Source organism: Oreochromis aureus, linkage group 9 (assembly GCF_013358895.1).
Source record: "Oreochromis aureus strain Israel breed Guangdong linkage group 9, ZZ_aureus, whole genome shotgun sequence".
NCBI lineage: Eukaryota > Metazoa > Chordata > Actinopteri > Cichliformes > Cichlidae > Oreochromis > Oreochromis aureus.
Window position 1 is genome coordinate 33,467,424 of NC_052950.1, and position 19,766 is coordinate 33,487,189.

Sequence of the window (19,766 nt, forward strand, 5' to 3'; positions counted from 1 at the left end):
AGGACTTGCATGTAAGCTTTAATCTGTGCAAAAAAGAAAGAAGAACAACGTCTCACTTTAACTTCTGACTATCACTCACAGTTTTGCCTCTTTCATCTCTTCATATGTTTCATACCCTGGTGATTAGTACACGATCAGGATTGTCTTTCATGAGGGGTTTTTAGGCTCAAATTGGTTTGATGTTTGATGCCCTTAGTGATGAAATAACTCCCCTCAAATTCCTCCAACCAAAAGTAAAAAGACTGTTTTGAAAATGTAATGAGTAGAAAGCGCAATATTTTTATGTGTGTGTGTGTGTGTGTGTTTGGGGGAGGGGGGGAGTGTAAGGAAAAATGATTTTTAGAGTGTTTAAACAGTCATGAATTGTTTTTAACACCAGGTTGGATGTAATGTGTTTGTACTACCAGCAGGTGGGGATAAGAGACCTGTAAGGTGTTTGGTGCCACGCTCCACCTTCAGGTTTAAAACTAGTGTTAATGGAGGGAGTTTAAAGGTTCAGTTTGTTCCACGACTGCATTTCACTCACTGCCTCTGTTTGTATCTCTGTCACTGCAGGACCAACATGGAGCGAGAAGTCAGCGCTCTCAGGAGGCTGACAAACCTCACAGAAGAAAGGGAGAGAAAACATACACCTGTGACGAGTGTGGGAAGGATTTTACTGAGAAGTATAATCTAAAACATCATCAGGTCATCCACACTGGAGAGAGACCGTTCAGCTGTGACTTGTGTGGAAAGACTTTTTCCTGGAAGGTTTCTCTGAAACAGCACCAACTCATCCACAGTGGAGTTAAAGCGTACAGCTGTGATCAGTGTGGCAGAGCTTTTACTCAAAGTGGCAGCTTACAGAAGCATCTAGTTTCCCACTCTGGAATTAAGGCATACAGCTGTGACATCTGTGGAAAAACTTTCAGCCGGATAGGGCACCGAAATACACACCTACGCATTCACACCAGACATGATGTGTACTGCTGTGATCAGTGTGGCAAATACTTTGCTACAGACGCACAGTTACAAGACCACATGTTTACCCACACTGAGGAGAGACCTTATAAATGTGACCAGTGTGAGAAGACTTTTAAATCTCCACGTATCCTGAGACAACACCAACAGATCCACACCAGAAAGAGACTCTACAAGTGCAGTTACTGTGAGGTATGTATTTATATTGTTATCTTGTCCTTTTAGCCTGACTGTTTGGAACAACTCTGCTCGTTAAACTGTGTTAGCATGTTAGCAATTTTACTGCATGGAAAAGCAGCTCTGAGTGATTATTCAGATTTTCATTTCAGTTATGATTTTTGTTTACACGATCATGAAAAACTAAAAGGGGTGAAAATTAATATGATAGTGTTATTTAATGTTCAGGCAGTTTCCTGGTATATCATGGTATTGTTAATATTTCAGCATAAATGGCCTTTTGTTTACAGCGGCTCATTCCTCTGTCAGGAGTACATGGAATAAAATAAAACACAAATGAAAATGAGTACAAAACCAAACCATTCAGTAATCTTCTCTTATGGTTAACACAGTTGTATCGTTATGTAATTGTATTGTAGTATTGTAGCAGTAGTAACATTGCTTATTTATAGCTTCAGTACTTGTAGACATTAGTGTTAAAATATTAATTTATTATATTTTAATAATTTAATTAATAATTTAATATTATAATTGCAGTGTCATGGGGGTAGTAGTGTTTTTCTTGTGTCCTAGTCAGCTGAGTGTTATAACTGCACAGTTACAGTGTTATTAATGCAGTATTAAATTAGTATTACTGCAGTGTTACATGCAGTGTGCAGCACAGTGGCATGGTGGTTAGCACTGGTTTTTTTTTTTTTCTTCTTTTTTTTTTCAGTTGTTAGGTGGTTAGGGTTAGCAAGGTGGTCCTGAGTAGGAATGGGTATCGTTTAGGTTTTATCCGATACCAGTACCAAACCAGTACTTTTGAAACGGTGCTGGTGCTTAAACGGTGCTTGAAGAATAGAGAACACAAACTTTGTCCAAAAACCTCTCATGTTTAACTGTTTTCCACTTTTTCTTTGGTCATTTTAGCCTTTTTGGCCAGGGTGCAGGAAGTATCTGCCATCAAACAAGAAGACAGCCGCATGTAACTACGACGGTGTTTGCTAGTTCACCTTACATGCATTAATGTAATAACGAGGTTAGCGTACTCAATGCAAATTACACATGAACAACATTAAGCTACTCGCCCAGAGAAGAACGGCTGCTGCTGCCATCATCATCCTCATCATTTCTGCTACACTGGCAGGGCTAGGGGCCAGGACTCTACTCTTTGGGTTTTTGGGGGATGTTGCTTTTCCGGGACCGATAACAGGCACCACATCCGCAGTAGATGTGCTCGATGTGAGGTCTCGCAGTAAGCTATCAAATATGGTGCATTTCTCTGCTTTTAACAAAACTCTATGCGTCGCCAGGTGTTTCATCAGATTCGAGGTGTTACCTCCTTTGACAGTATCACAGTATCAGCTTAAAGCACTTGTTGCAGACTGCTGAGTTTGCATCTTTTGCTGTGAAGTACAGTCAGACTTTTGACCGCTTCGCCTTGGGCATTTTTAATCTGTAGCTCTGCTCTAAAAGAACGTACGTACCTGGGCCCACCTACTACGCTTGCAAAGGTAAAATGAATGGCTGGAATCCATCTCAGGACATCTCCTGACATCTCAGGAAAACAAGCACCGAAATAAAGCACCAAAATGTGGGCTTCTTTCCGGTCTGGTTACTACCATTTATGTCAGAACCGGTGCCATGATACCAGTACCCATCCCTAGTCCTGAGTTCAATTCCACCATCAGGCCGGGTTCTTTCTGTGTGGAGTTTGCATGTTCTCCCTGTGTTTGTGTGGGTTCCCTCCGGGTACTCCGGCTTCCTCTCACCGTCCAAAGACATGCAGTTTGTGGGGATAGGTTAACTGATTAATCCAAATTGCCCATAGGTGTGAATGTGGGAGTGAATGTGAGCGTGAATGGTTGTTTGTCTCTGTGTGTTAGCCCTGCGACAGACTGGCGACCTGTCCAGCGTGTAACCCGCCTCTTGCCCTATGACTACTGGGATAGGCTGCAGTGCCCCCTGCGACCCTGAAAAGGATAAGTGGAAGCGAATGGATGGCCAGTGTCACAGTAGTAGTTTTGCACTGTGTTGGTACCCTGCAAATATTAGCACAGGAGTACTTCAGTGTAACTCAGATGTTACTGTAATACTAAATAAGTATTACTGTACTATTATGGTGGTAGTATTGTAGTGATTGCAGCGCAGTTAACTGAGTGTGTTAACTGAAACAGTAAAATGTAATTGGACGTCTGCAGAGATGCTCTTTATTTCAGGCGACGTTCAGGATAAAAGTGTTGAAGGACTGACTTACACTGTCTTTGTGTCTTTGTTTAGAAGCAGAGAGACACAGATGGATCCAGTTCTCAACCCTGTCATCGCTGTGGGAAAGAGTTTCGTTGTGACCTTTGTGGGAAAACTTTCAGTCGGCAAGAAACTCTAAAAGTACATCAACGTAAACACACTGGAGAAAACATGAAATACTGCAAAGAATGTGGGAGAAGCTTCACCACATCAAGTAGATTAAAACAACATGAACTCATTCACAGTAGGGTCAAAATGCACGTCTGTGATCAGTGTGGGTCATCTTTCATTTCTGCAAGTCACCTTAAAACACACAAACGAGTCCACACAGGAGAGAAACCATAAAAGTGCAGACACTGTGACAAAAGCTTCTCACGATCAGATCCTCGGAGGCGTCATGAACGTACACACATTGAAGGAAACTACAGCTGTGACCAGTGTGACAAGAGCTTCAGGAAAGTTCATACCCCAAACACAAACGATCCCACGTTACTAATAAACTGTTTCACTGTTACCAATGTGCCAAAACATTCACTTCATTGTCTGCTCTGTGCAAACATCAGTGTGATCACTCAGGGCTGAAATCACTCCCATCACTGTGAATCTGAAGAGACAGAAAGATCCTCTTCTGTTTTCAGGGTCAGACTTAAAACCCTTGAGATCAGGCTCCACAGAGTTCAGATTGAATCTCCTGTAAAGATCTGATGAGGCAGCTGTGAATGAAAATGGTTCTCTAGTCTCATTTTAAGCTTTCTAAACTGTTCTGCTTCAGAGCTCATGTCGAGTGGTTGACTTCGTTCCAGCAGTTGGATGAAGAAATGTTTTCATATTATCAAGATTTTATTTAATATATTTTTATCCATGTGTTCTGCAGATGTTATTTTGTTCACGTTGTTTGTGTTATGAAATCTTGCAAAGGTTAAATAAACATTTAAAATGTTAAAGGAATCGTTTGAGCTGTGATTTCATTTCCTGTATTTCAGAGTAAAGACTGAAGTGACAAATGGAAACATGTTTACAGTCAGAGTCAGATGAACTGTGTTCAGTTGTGCAGATGGAGGTTTATCAGAGGAGGAGACTTGGCTGTTCTCCTCTGAGAGGAATAGAAATATTTTCCTGCTATTATTTGCTGCTATTTTTATAATCATCATTAACATTTCAGTATTAATAGTGATGCTGCATTTAGATGCATTCAGATGTTCCAATATATTGGTATTATATTAGTCTTTATTACAGGTTCACTTATAATCAGTTGAATCTATAATTTAAAGGTTTTTGAATGTTTTTATATTCTTACACATAGTCTTCAGTGGGTGAGAAAACTGAGTTGCAGGCTGACAGGAAACGGCGTGCTTTTGCAGAAGTGAAACCGAAAGCAGAGCGAGCGCAACCCAAAGAGTAGGGTGTTTATTCAGTAGATTAAATATATAGTTCCAGTAAGGTTATTATAGGGAGGGATGAGCCTCTGTTCTGGTGGAAGGTCAGAAGTGTAACGGGTGAGATGTGAGAGCATTTAAGGCGAGACATATACGTACAGACAGACAGACAAATAGTGAGAGGTCATGACACGCACACGCAGTACACAGCATGCACGCCCCGCACGTGTACGCACACACACATACACACCATGGTAGATCTATTTTGGTAGGGCAAATGCAGAAGTGTGCCGAAGTACTTAGAGGAAGTGCAACAGATGTCCCAGAGGGAAGCGACAGCGAAGACGAGCTGAGGGGAAGCACCAACCTGAAGACAATGTTCTTTAAAACTATGTTAAAGGTTGTTGACAGAACATTTGTGGTTTGGATTGACGTAAGCTGTACTATTGTCTGTTTTGCAAAAGAGGGGGCTGTACTATCTTAACCCTATAAAACAGTTGTCTGAATATGATAAAGACAGTTCAACACTGATTGGGTTGTTGAACTCACACATGTGTTCATTAAAATGCCGTCTAAATTGCACACGCCTGGATCTGTGGTTATTTATGGATTCTTCTCTCAACATTGAACCCTAACATTTGGGGGCTCGGTCCGGTGAGAGAGGGAATTTTGGTGTAGATGGAGAGATCCAGGGTCTGTGGTGATTAGATGGGCAGATAGGAGTCAGTGGTCTGAAGTGAGAGACAAGCCGGCTTAAACAAAGGTAAGGCACATACCTGTTGAATTTTCCAAAATGTGCTAGATTGGACATGTCAAATTAAAGTCTACTCACTGAAAATTACTGGTGAAAGTCTGTTTTGATTTTGGTGATAATGAAAGTAATAAAGTACAGTACTGAGAAAGTTAAAAGCGGTTGGAGCCGCTGAGAGAATTAAGAACGGTTGGAGCCGTTGAGAGAATTAAAGCAGTGGGAGCTGCTAATTTAGTGTGCTAGGGAATTTGGTTGTTTTGTGGGTTGGAGCCCTATGGGTCATGGACTCTATTTTGTGATGGTCATTTTGTGGGTTGGAGCCCCTATGTCCACAAGGATAGGTCTGCCTGATTCTTACTCCTGTGTGGGAGTGTAGATTGTTGGTTCAAATTATTCTAAATCTTTGTAGAACGACAGCGGCATCTGTTAAGAAGCGCATAGCCCGGACGTTGCGATCCCTCCTCGATGTGGACGCGCATTGTTGACCTATCACAGAGTAGGGTTAGCTCGGTTTGGCTTGACCGTGGGGTACAGGGCATCCTGAGATAAGCCAGTGGTTGGACCACTTTACCGTTTGGAACGGTATTTGCGCTTTTTTGGCTACGATAAATTTGGTTAGGGCATTAGCAATCGGGCCACCGTCAGGGACGGAATACTGGCTAAAATTGGTCGCAAAAAAGTCAGGGACTTTATCGGTCGGACCGTTATGGATAAATTTGTCTAAACTTCGTAGGATTTAAGAGGCCTAAAATCTGTGCAGTTGTAATTAAAGACGTCTGTAATATAAAATATGAGATCTATGAGTAAGATCAGTCTCTGTGCCAGTAATGCACAGCCGGATGTGCACTGATGGTGTGTGTAAATGCAAATGAGCAGCGGGGACGCGCAGAGAGGGTGGTTTCAGTTTCGACAGTATTGAGCGTTTTGCTAAATGCCTGTATATAAGAGGTTGGTTTTGCTTATTATGAGAGTGTAAATACAGTTTGAATATATTAGTGTGGATGTATAGTAAATGACTGAATTTTGATAGATGTATATTTCGTGAGCCATAAATGTTGGTGTGTTTTATTTTTTCAGTTATGTGTGTGTGGGGAGAAGCGGGTGTGTGAGGCGATGAGAGGTTTCAGTTTTTTTTTTTTCTTTTGACTTGCTCTTTCTGATTATGGAAGGCATGTCCAAAATACTCGTATGAAAGCGTATTTTGTGTGATTTTAACTGTGTGAATGCTGTCAGTATTTGATTTGAGTGACTCTGCGTGATTTGTCTGAGTAAGTGAAAAGGGGGGAGGTTGAAAGAAAAGGCAGTGTGTGAGACGATTACTGAATGACAAAAGAGGTTAGAACATTTAAAAAGTGTGTATGAAATAAAGGAGTGTGAAATATATTTCTTGTGTGATGAAAAGTAGGATGTGCTAAAGTTTGAAAGTGCTTTTAATTCAAGAAATGCATGAGTGATGGTATGAGAGGTTGAGTTTCTTTTCTCTCAGTTCAAAAACACATAAGCATATACACTTGGTTAATGGTTTGGATGTGTGAAAGAGCTCGGTTTAAATGTGTGTGAGTGAAATGAAGGTGTATTGTTTTTAGACTAAGATTTAGTAGAATAAAAGTGGGCCTGTAGACTATAAATACAAAGAAAAAACAAAGGAGTTAGATTAGTTTGAAGAACAGGAAATATGGCTCTGTGTACCGGGGCTGCAGCGACAGGAAATAGTGAACAGGAACTTTGCATGCCCATATATGGGAACTGAGTGTGTACAGGAAGAACACAGAGAGACAGATGAGGCCCATGAAGCAAATGAAGCCTTTAAGAAAAAATGAATATAATACTAATTATATGGTTTAGTGTGTCAATACAGGTGGGCGTCTTTCAACTTTGCAACCTTGAGTTCAGCAGCAGAAGAGCAGATTAACAGAATTGGGAGAAAATAAGCCAGTTTTTGGCTCGAAATTGTGCAGCTTGATCTCACTTTGTCCCTGAAACTGAGAAGAAACTCAAGGGACAGTCAAGGACAGTTAATCGCCTGATGAAGACCGACAGAACATCGTGGACTTGAATACAGCAGGCAAACGACAGTGCCACTGATCCATTAACACTGATGACGACTGACGACCAGCAGCAGCATGTAAGAGTAATGCAACATGTACTGTGAAAATACAGGCTGGACAGTTGAACAGTGGGATAAAGAATTGTGGAAGAGCACTGGACATTGAGTGATATTTTGCCATGCTGGGACTTAATCTAAAAGAAAGACTGTAAAGAAACAGAGAAGAAGACAACAGCTGAGTTGAGACTGTGTTTGCTGGAGCTTTGAAGCACGAACAGGACACTGTGAATGAAAAAGAGACCGGTGAGAGATGAAGCTGGACGAGTTTGACTGAGAGAATATAGGATATAATTGGATTGAAAATTGAAACCTGAACTCATGAATTGTTTAGGGATGTCCACCACAGCATAACAAAGAGGTAAACATTAGAAAAGGTGAGAATAATGAACGAAAATAATTGTCATTACCTTAATGAATAGAAAACACACATACAAATTGTTACATGTGAGATTATTTTTGAAATGAATCAGAAGTGAGATAGTTTGAATCTAAAGCTCAGTGGTGAAATGCATAAATTAAATATGAATATATAGGATGCAATGAAGAAACAGCTGACACGTAGTGTACATTAACATGAATACATCGCAAGGCAACGAAGAACTCAATGAATTAATTTAATGAAGAAGCAGTTTACACCCAATTAACATAAAATGCAAGGAAGAACACGCTTACATACATGGCATAATTGGTATTTTTGACGAGAGAAAAGAGAAATGGGTGGTTTAGTGGGTCGTTTAGGCACCCGTGATAATAATGAAAATGTTTTAGTTTGTTATTTTCAGGAGTAAAGCAGACCCGGACCAATTCTCCAGATGCAGGAGTCTGAAGAAATTACAGGTTAACATGAATGGATATGTTAAGGCAAGTTTCTGGTTGAATTGTTTACAGTGTCCAGGAACCTGACAGCAAGCCCTAATTGGTGGCGGAAGATCAGGAGGGCTGTGATTTAAGGTGGGGAAGTAAAATTTGGGTTAGTGATTGGGGGACGGAGAAAACTGACTCTTTAACTGGAGAATGGGAAAGTGTCTGTGAGACTGTGAAGCCATATATGCAAAATAGCACACACAAACATACGCAATGAAGATCGGCTTGCTACTTGTATGAGTGATAGAATGGTGTGAATGTTGAATAAAGTAGTTTAAAAGGGTGACTTAGGAGTGCTCCTGCACTGATTGATCACAACAAGTGATTAGTATAGGAAGAAAATGAAAATAATTGAATAATGTGATAAAGTTTAAACATGTATTTCTTTTGCCAAGTTAAATTGTTGAGATATGGCTGAGTATGGAAAAAGTTTGAGAGCTCATGTGAATGTGGACAGAGGAGCTTGCTGTGTGTGTGTGATTGAGGCCTTAAAGGAGGGGTAGATTGTTCAGAGGTGCAAATTTGATTAGGAGGTTTATAAATTAGTGTTGACCAGTGTTGGTCAAGTTACTTGAAAAAAGTAATCAGTTACTAATTACTGATTACTTCCCCCAAAAAGTAATCCCGTTACTTTACTGATTACTTATTTTCAAAAGTAATCAATTACTTAGTTACTTAGTTACTTAGTTACTTTTTAAAAACACGATTTACAACCTGAATAGGTGATAAAGCGATAGATCTTTCAGCCCAATTCTACTTTTTCTGCATAATCCATCATACAAAATGTAATCAAATGGAAAAGTCTCTTTTTAAAACTTGTTTTATTAGTTTTAATCTTTTAACTTTATGCATCAAGCAAAAATTAAATTATATGCAACATTCTCTGACTGGAAGAAATTTGTTTAACATTTAAACCTATTTTCTGCACATTCCAGCACATAAAATATTTTTTGTGTTTACACTCACTCTTTCAAATAGATGCAAGTAAAACACAGCAGAAAATAAATAAAATCAAAGACTAGCGGTCCTGTTGCTCTATTTTCACCTGTAAAGCAGGACTGGGGTAGGCGGAGGAGGTTTACCCTGGTGCAGGTGTGCTGCAGCGGTCAGTGGAAGAATCCGCGAGTTTCTCTGTGAATTTCACATTACGTCGTAGTACACTCGGTGCTTGCTTGGAAGTTTAGGGGTTTTTTCGCTGTAAAAAGAAGTTTTCTTCCCACGCACAACGGACACTAATGTTTTTGTCACTTTTATGGACTCAAACTCAAAATAAGGTCAGTACTTCCACGCTTTAAACGCTGCATGCTACACTCTGTCCCTTTTCGATATATTATGATCTGCAGACAGCTGTTGTCACGAACGTCGCACTCGCCACGTCACTGTCATGAGACGTTCTCGCAAAAAATCACGGTTTTAGTAACGCAGTAACGCAGCGTTCCTACGTGAAAGTAACGGTAATCTAATTACCGTTTTTGCAATAGTAATCCCTTACATTACTCGTTACTTGAAAAAAGTAATCAGATTACAGTAACGCGTTACAAGTAACGCGTTACTGCCCATCTCTGGTGTTGACACATTGTTGTAAGGTGTTAGGCTGAATCTGAGTATGGTAATGTGCTTAACCGGGGTTATTGTTGTGTACGAAACGGTGTAGCTTTTGGCAAGGTTTTTAGTGCGTTGAACGGGTGAAATTTAAGATTGTTTCAGATTTTTGAGGCTGTTGTTTTATTTCCAGAGAGGGTGTTTGAATAAGACATGGATATGTCTGAGAGGGGCCCCAAAAATTTTTGTAGTAGTAGTGCACTCGGGAAAACCTGTCAGGTGATTTTGTTTTGTACTTTGATGAGCTAATAATCAGCTCTCTTTTTTCATTTTTGTTCTAAGCAGGCCTGGAAGACAGTGAACGGACGGCGTTGACAAAATTACCAAGTACGAAAATCAGGTGGGCTTTACAGAATTATAATTGATTACAATCAGAGACTGATTGGCGGTGAGTCTCTGTCTAAAAATGATTGCAGCGTGTCAATCCAGTCAAAATATAGAGAACTATTTTCCTAAAAAGGAAAACGAAATAAAACAAATGATTGAGCTCATTTTGCTGATGTGGAGCATCTGATGACGTGCGCGGAAGGCTGCAGATCAGCAAAAAATATTATGTGTGAATGCATTTGAGTGAATGTGAGTGACTAGACTAAGGTGGGGATGAATAAATGTGGACAAATTTACTATGTGAGGAAAAGAAAGGGGATGCTGATTTTGGGTTGCTGATGTATGTTTGGAGAAAATTTCTTTTTTACCGGGGTTGGATTATGTTATTACATTATAGAATGCTGAATGCTAAAAGGGAAACATTGATGTAACTCAAGTTACCGTGAACTGGGGTGACACATGATTAATAACTGTTCTGTGTAAGTTTATTTTGTGTTATAACACAGGTTGGATCATAAGTGGGGAAATTGAGTATGAAATGTGAAGTTCTGGTTAACACACAGGTTTTGTTTCCAGGAAATTCCAAGGATCCAGACTTTCCATGGAGCAACGATTTTGAGGAGATTTGACATGATGATTAAATTGATTTTGTTCCTTAAACACAGGTTTTCAGGGCTGGAGCAAAATACCGAAGAGGAGGATGGCTGAGCTGTTCTGAGAAATGAAATGACTAACCTTTTTTCCTTTTAATTGGTTAAGCTTTGGTGGAGCATTTTGAGGTTTTTGCCACATGAGATGTGTCAAAAAAGAGAGGGATTTAAGATTTAATTTGTTTAATTTAAAATGGGTTTTAGTATGAGTTTATAACGATTGGGGTTGTTTGATAATCTAGATATAGTAAAACTGAGGACTTGTTAAAAGAAAGGATTAAAATGAACTGAATTAGGTTTAGAAGATAAATTGCTGGTGTTAATAAGAAGTTGTACACCAAACTTAGAGGGGAACCGTGGGAATAAAGGATATGCTTTGGGGAAAATAGTGAACATTTTATGAGTAGAAAATGTGGGATTTCTTTTTGATGTTTAGGATAAGTTGTCACAGTGACATAAGGTTAGAATGTTGTTATAATGTAGGCTTTAGAAACAGATAGTAAATAGATTTATTTCTAGGGTAGAGGAGAGCTTTTTATGAGGATGTTAAAAGTGTTATGGACTCAAATGAATAATATTGGAGATTATATATGTAGAAATGATTTTTTCTTACACATTGCAATCGTGCTCATTAACAGAGTTGATGTTCGGTCCATTTAAAGGTCATAAGCTTCGATGAGCGTTATGTCTCAGTCGATATATTGTAGGGGACTTGGAGCAACAGAAGGATAAACAGCATTCACGCTTACAAACACATATGGTTTAAACATAGGTGAGGCCTAGGGCCTGAAATTATAACACAGGAAATGTGAGTTTTAAAATGAAGTTAGTGTCAACACACAGAAGTTGTTCTTAGGGAGCTTTTAGCTATGATAAAATTAATTAACTATGTGCTTACACTGAGTGATTAAAGTGGTTGTTTTCCTTTGATCCTTTAGGAGAATAAGCGTTTATGATGATTTTGCTTGTAATAGGTGACTTTAGATGAGAGGAACTTGCAGCAGCGACAGTTTTGTGCACAGGATGTTGATGATCAGATAAGGAGCAACAGGAAGCACATGCAGAGACGTGCTTCCTTTGATCCTCTTAAAGACAACGCTTTCAGAGGTTCACAAATGCTGAGTAATGTTGAATAAGATATAAAAATAAATGTCGAAAAACCAAATACGTAATTAGGTTGAGTAACATTAGGTTTGAATAAAGAAGACAACTGAGGGACATAAGGCAGGGAAGCCGTACTAGGGAGAAAGTGTTTTGTTTCCTTTGCAGGTGGCCAGATTTCCACTAGAGTGGGACCCAGAAGAGGAGCAGAGACCACTTAAGCATGAAGTGTTCTCAAGTGGGAGTGGGCCTTTTATTATTAAGACCATCTAGATGACATGGGGTTGTCTGGTTCGCTAAATCACAGAATGCCGAGAGAGGGTCAGAGAGGGTCAGTGATCCTAAAGTCCACGACGTCAGGGGTGGACAGGGAAGCAGCTGAATGGGCCAAGGAGTGACCCAACATAATATATGGCGACCTCTGGTGGTCCAGAGGTCGAGAGAGGGGATTGAGAGGAATAGAAATATTTTCCTGCTATTATTTGCTGCTATTTTTATAATCATCATTAACATTTCAGTATTAATAGTGATGCTGCATTTAGATGCATTCAGATGTTCCAATATATTGGTATTATATTAGTCTTTATTACAGGTTCAGTTAGAATCAGTTGAATCTATAATTTAAAGGTTTTTGAATGTTTTTATATTCTTACACATAGTCTTCAGTGGGTGAGAAAACTGAGTTGCAGGCTGACAGGAAACGGCGTGCTTTTGCAGAAGTGAAACCGAAAGCAGAGCGAGCGCAACCCAAAGAGTAGGGTGTTTATTCAGTAGATTAAATATATAGTTCCAGTAAGGTTATTATAGGGAGGGATGAGCCTCTGTTCTGGTGGAAGGTCAGAAGTGTAACGGGTGAGATGTGAGAGCATTTAAGGGCGAGACATATACGTACAGACAGACAAATAGTGAGAGGTCATGACACGTACGCAGTACACAGCATGCACGCGCCCTCGCACGTGTACGCACACACACATACACACCATGGTAGATCTATTTTGGTAGGGCAAATGCAGAAGTGTGCCGAAGTACTTAGAGGAAGTGCAACAGATGTCCCAGAGGGAAGCGACAGCGAAGACGAGCTGAGGGGAAGCACCGACCCGAAGACAATGTTCTTTAAAACTATGTTAAAGGTTGTTGACAGAACATTTGTGGTTTGGATTGACGTAAGCTGTACTATTGTCTGTTTTGCAAAAGAGGGGGCTGTACTATCTTAACCCTATAAAACAGTTGTCTGAATATGATAAAGACAGTTCAACACTGATTGGGTTGTTGAACTCACACATGTGTTCATTAAAATGCCGTCTAAATTGCACACGCCTGGATCTGTGGTTATTTATGGATTCTTCTCTCAACATTGAACCCTAACACCTCTCACACTGAACAGGGTTCCTGCAGCTTATTAACCTTCTCAGGCTCAAATTAAGTTTTAGTTGCTAATGCACAACCAAGTCCTGCAGTGGTGCTTCTGAGTAAAAAAAAACCTCAGAAGCAAACTAAAATATGTATGTTGGGTAATCAGGTTGTTAGTTTTTAACTGTTGCAAATCGGAAACGCCTGCCTCGAGAGAGTTAAAAAATCTGACCTGAAAACTTTATGAAAACTTTCCTTGTAACACTGAGTTACAGTAGGGGGGCTGCTCTTTTAATCCAGTTCAATAGCACATCTCCTGACATTAAACATAAGCTTATTTAATAAAATGGATCTCTTTTTATTTAGATTTTTTTATTTAGAGGCAGCAACCGTGGTAAGAATTGACCCGGATCTTTACAGATCTTACAATTTAGTATCCAGTTCATTTCCTTTTTTTATACATAGCCAGAATTTAGACATTTTTGGAAAATCCCATAAAAGATACATATAAGTGCCATCTGCTGTTTCATAGTTGAGAAAAGGTTGAAAGATCTTTAATATCTTTTATTTTTCCTTAAATTTGCTGTAGGTATTAAAACTTATGATTTTGTGTTTAAGATGTCAAATTAATTAAAAGTTGTGGTTTCATTTGCTCAGAGTTCATCAACGTTTTCCTCATACAAGGTGGGATGGATATATGCTTTTATGCTGTTTAAGTCAAGTTCTGAACGCTGTACATTGCAGAGATTGAGACCCATTAGACCAGGCAGCATTTTTCAATCTTCTACTGTCCTGAGCTGTGGCCTCAGTTTCACTAGAAGTTGCACCCAAGTACGGTCTTCAGCTGTGGTCTGGTCCACAGCTCCACATGTCAGTCCAGAAGGAGTGCACTGATTCACAGTAGAAAAAACAAGTGATCCAGACTTTCAGTATCATTTTCACAAAATGTGCAGGCGTTCACATCTAAGTTAAATTTCCGTCTTAAGAATTCATTGGTTGGATAAACCTCATTAATGATTTTAAAGTGAACCTCTTTTACTTTAGGGGGAAAAGGAAGTGAAATATACTTTTTTCTTATCGCCTTAACCTCCATGGACTCAAATTCTTTAAGGATATAATTTCTTTCAACCGGATTAGGGCAAATTTCATTTATCAAAATATTCCTGATCACCTTGTTTGTAAACCTGCTGTCATCAAATTCAACTCCAGCTATGCAGAGCTGCCTCAGTCCAGGAGAAATTTTAGAGTGCACAAGATCTTCTTTTATCATTTATCTCAAAGGGACTGGGATGGCTTTTATTAAGGATTTATATCTCTTAGCAGTACATCTTACATCAAATTTCTCACAAAACGTCTAATGTTTTAATAAGACCCCATTCTCATCCATAAAATGTACATGTGGAGTCCAGGAGAATTCAGTTACCACAATACTTGCTGAGAATGCAGATTTTGACCTGTTGATTACGACGCTTTTGTTAATGGGAAAATTTTTTATTCATAAATGTAGATATTTTAAAGCTAAACCATGTCTAAACAGATGGCTGAATGACTTTAAACTCTGGGCTAAATCGCTGAAACTTGTTAATAATAAGAAAGCTCATAAACTTGTTGTTTTATTTAACGAGTTTGATCTATGTTAAAAAAAAGAAAAAAGAAATCTCCCTATGTTATAATCATGACGGCCCTTTTTTGCTCATGGTATTTTTTGCCTTTGGTTCAAATCCTTCATTGATTGTTCTCTCTTTTTGTAGCTTTGTGTTTATTGTTTTTTTTTTTTCTTGCTATGATGCTCAACCGAGGATGTTACATATTGAGATTAATGATTGTCCCTTGTATGTTATACCATCTGTAAATAAAGTTCCTTAAAAAAAAAAAAAAGTAGTCCATGGCAACTTACACCAGTTAGTGGCGGTAATGCACCATTTTGGTGTTTGACAACCGCCAATAAACAATACAAAGAAGAAGAAATCCGTTCCGGTATCATATGCTGGACTAAACCAACGTCTGGATCGATATCTGCATCGATCTGCCCACCCTTGTCTCCTGGATCGTAGCTGAGATCAGCGTGAACCACGTGGGTCTCTGCTCCCTGATCTGTTTCCTGTGTTTGGAAAGAGTTCCAGCTTCATCACGGAGTTTCTCTCGGTTTGTGGGCTCATCTAAAGGTAAGCACCGAGCTAACTTTACTGTGAGTTCAGTTCATGTTGAGTTTAGCTCCTGAATGAGGTCTTCTGCTGCTCTCCTCGGTGTCTGTTCACAGTTTATTGTCAACACGTTGAGAGAAGAGTGAGAGAGTGTTTGGAGAAAAACACCAACTAATCATTAGCTCAGCATGCTGGGAGAAGTTGAGCGTTTGCAAGTATTACGGCAGGATACGCGGACACCTGATTTCAAACTAAAGACCAGCTTCGACTGAATTAACAGATATGTTAAGAACATAAAAAATATTATTTAGTCTTTAGTCAGCTGCTGTGGATGAACAGATGAGAGGAAGTGAACTCCTACAAAGTCTCATTTTAATGAGTCTGGCTGCTGTAAAGTGATGCACAGGAAGATGTTAACAAAAACTAATGAAACAGAGATGAAAGTAAACAGTGTTCATATTTGAAAGCACAGAGAATAAAAATATATTGTGCTGGTTAATGTGCAGCTCTTGTGATTTGGGAGAATCATGTTTTTGATCATGTTGTGGATTGAATGGTGGGTTTTATTTTGTCTACAGAAGTTTTTCCCACTTGTGATCATTCAGATTGATTTTTTTTGGCTTGACTTGAATCATGTGAAGGTTTAAAGCTGCACTTCCCCCAGAAAGAATAAAGTATAATCATGAAGAATGTAATAATGTCTTCCTGTGTCAAACACAGCTGCAGTCAAAGCAGGAAGGAAAGCACTGAAACCACTGATCAATGACCATCAGTACTGTGGGAAATATAAATGTTGCAATATTTCAATAAGTGCCGTATTAATCAAGAGGCAATAGAAGGTTTAAACTGGGAGACATTTAAAGTAGTGTTTTGCTTGTAACTGCATACGTGCCTGTGCAGATTAGAACAGGATGGACTCAGGATGTGTCATATACGATCATGGGGCCTCACAACGAGAAACAGGAAACAGATGGGGGTGAGAGAGTGTTGAAACCGTTAGTGAGGAACAAACATCAATACTATAAAAGTAGTTGCAGACAGCTGTCACTCACTGTCACTGGCGCATGTTATGTTATCTGCTTACGCATGAAGGGGCGTGAACCCTGACATATAAAACTGTGTATCGAAGTGCTTCCTCTTTGAGATCTACTGGACTACGCTGAGGGTGGTGTCGTGTACATCTCCCACATATGTGCTTAATAAATAATTGTTGTTGACTGGACAAGATCTGAGTAATGTTTTTTTGTTCTCAGCCCAACATCAAAGAATCGGGACAGTACCGTTCACAGAGAGTTGGGGAATGGCTGCACAGAACCAAACTTTTAGGAATGGTGGAGGTGGTGGGACTGGGGGGCTGAAGGTGTGGAAAGTGTGGGGTGGGGGAGTAACAGGTCTGTCCCTGTTTGTGGAAACCACAGGAGGAGCTGTTCAGGCCGTTCGCTGGGTGTGAATTGTTGATGGAGTCTTTAAACTTGTAGTTGCTGTTTTCCAGACTGAAGCAGAGTCGTTAGCTGAAAACTGGTTTTAGAGCTTCATTCAGGACACCTTCTCAGGCTCTTACAGCCTTACCTGTATCATAACAAAGTGTATAAACCCCAATCCACCTTTAACATGGTCCTTCTCCCAAACCTTCAAATATGACTTTCTGGCCCTGTCATAGTAAAGGGCTGCTTAGAATATTAGAGCCAATGTCACAAAGTTCCTCCTGAAGTATAAGTGAGTGAGAGAGTTCCCTCACTTTGCAGCACAACACGTCTCACAAGATTTCTACAAGCAATCAGAGTGAAATTTGTACTTTGTGTTGTCAGATGAACATATGAGACACTTTGACTCTTCAGTGCAGTGTGGAGCCTAACAAAGATCTGTTTTGTGTCCCAGCTGATCAGCAGGAGGAGAAGAGTCTGACGGAGCAGCAGAGGAACATTTTCAGCTACTTGGACTCAGCTCAGCCACTACAGAGGAAACAATGAGCTCAACACAGAAGGTGAGGAAAATATCACAGTTTCACCAAATAATCAGTCACGTCTAAAACTCTCATACTCCCAACCTGTTATATGACTGTGTTGTATATTATGTTGGTTTTTAGAGACCACAGCACATGTTAAAATAAGGACGGTTTATTCATCAAAATTATTAATAATCAAATGGACATAACAGTTTTACCCCTGATGCTGCTGGATAAACAGAAACTCGCTCAGGAACAAGGTCACACAGAGCTCAAGTTTTCACTCGCGAGGGGGAAGCAGTTGTCTCCAACCCACTTCAACTTGCTTTCCCCCTGCAGGTTGTTTTTATTGGTTACACACATGAATATTCATAAAGCCTGTTGCTGTATTACCTATGAGAAACTACTGTAACTGGTTACAAAGTGATTGTACTGTGCAAGCTTGATTGTGCTGTGCAAGCGTGATTATACATTGTGTGTGGTTATCTGATGGGAGTGCAGCTCTCCCAGATTGTTGTTGGTAGAATCTGTTCTTCTCAAAGCTGCTTGTTCCCCTTGTCAACGTCATGCACGTAGTCATATGCGTAGGTTACCTAGATAGCAAACAGAAGCATTCTAGCTTTCTAAATGGCAACCTGTAACACATACATTAAACAGTTTCTTCATCACCCCAAAAAATACACGTTCAAAGCACCACAACAGCAGCCTGATATTAAACAGAAGCTGCCAGCTGAGCTCTGTAGAGTGGGCAATTATAATGAAGCTCTTTATTATAATTTGTAGATTCAAGCTGTTCTTCATATTTTTGGCCAGCAGATGTCACCAAAGAGGACTGTGTTGAAAAGCTTTGAGTAATGAACCTTTTTCAATACAAGCTTCAGTGTTTCACAAAGCTTCATTTGGTCATCACTGATATAAATAATATTATAGAAATTATCAGATGAGGCAAAAGTACATTTACTCTCTACTTAAGTAGAAGTACAGATATTAGTGTTAAAAATACTTCAGTAAAAGTATTCATTCACCTTCTTTACTCAAGCTAAAGTAAAAAAGTACAGGCTCGTAAATGTCCTCTGAGTAAAAAAAGTAAAAGTAGCTCCTTGATGAACATTTTTACCACCTATTTTTATCCAAAACTAACTGAACCTTGTGCTTTATTAATGTAATGTCAAAATAAGATTAGTAAATGAAGTACAAACTATTTATTTCTATAAAGGTACTCTGTTTGACACAGTTAAGTAGAAAATGAAGGAAAATAAAACATGTGTATTTTCTGTTGCCTACACTGTAGAGGGTGACTTTGCCTCTAAACAGGAACATGAGCAGGGAAGAGGTTAAAGTGGGATTGAGCAGGTGGGAACCCTAAAATCAGCTGTAGTGGCTCAGCGTGGGGAAAAGAATCACAGCTCACAATAATTTCTATTGAGAGCTCCAGTAGATTTTCTTAAAGTACAGGCTGTGATCAGCTGACCTGCTGCTCTCTGTGGATGTACACAACTGAATTCAACCAGATGTCAGCAGATGTTTCCTGAGCTGTCCTGGCTGATTTCCATCCTCTACGCTGACAGTACACTGTCTTTATATTAGACACTATACTGTTGGTATGAAGGTGGAACTCAGTGAATGAATGTCAGCATCATGAGCTTCAGTTTAAATGAATCTCTGCTACACTTGATGTAATCTGACTCTGACATGAGCACCACAGTCACTGTGCACCAGTCACACACTGTTCTTTACTTTAAATCCATCACAGTTCAGCAAACTAACCTGTTTATCCTGCACTAACCTGCAGAGGATCTTCATGCAGTCTTTAAATCACAGTTAGTCTGTCTCAGATTGTTTTGCAGCATCTTTCAGTTTATGAAACAAACATAATGTTACATGTACAGACCCAATATCTGATTTCAACACATGAGGACTTACATGTAAGCTTTAATCTCCAGTTTATCAAATCCCACTGAGCAGTCCTTCCCTTTAAATCTAACCTCTCTTCTTCCTCTCCTGTCCTGTGTGTCTTATCTTTCTCCATCTCTGAGTGAAGTTAGCTCTCTTTCTTTTCTCTCCCTGTGATGTACAGCAGCTGGACCTTTAGCCAGCAACACACTGTGAGACAAACTGCACACAAACAGTTTGTGTGTTTGCTGATGTTTGTTGATAGAAACGCTGCATTTGAAATTACCTGT

General features: G+C 39.6%; 1 protein-coding gene across 3 annotated transcripts in view; it reads left to right on the top strand.

Annotated features, from left to right (window-relative positions):
- Window positions 1-19,766, top strand: part of LOC116329651 (zinc finger protein 431-like) — a 38,135-nt gene that overhangs the window by 1,089 nt on the left and 17,280 nt on the right. The window contains exons 2-3 of one of the 3 annotated variants that reach the window (XM_039617732.1): window positions 556-1,152; window positions 3,400-3,884. In XM_039617732.1, coding sequence (XP_039473666.1) covers window positions 556-1,152; window positions 3,400-3,711 — 909 coding nt within the window. In that variant the 3' untranslated portion in view covers window positions 3,712-3,884. Of the gene's footprint in view, window positions 1-555; window positions 1,153-3,399; window positions 3,885-19,766 lie in introns of those variants that run through there. The other 2 variants (XM_039617733.1, XM_039617734.1) reach the window with 2 other exon arrangements.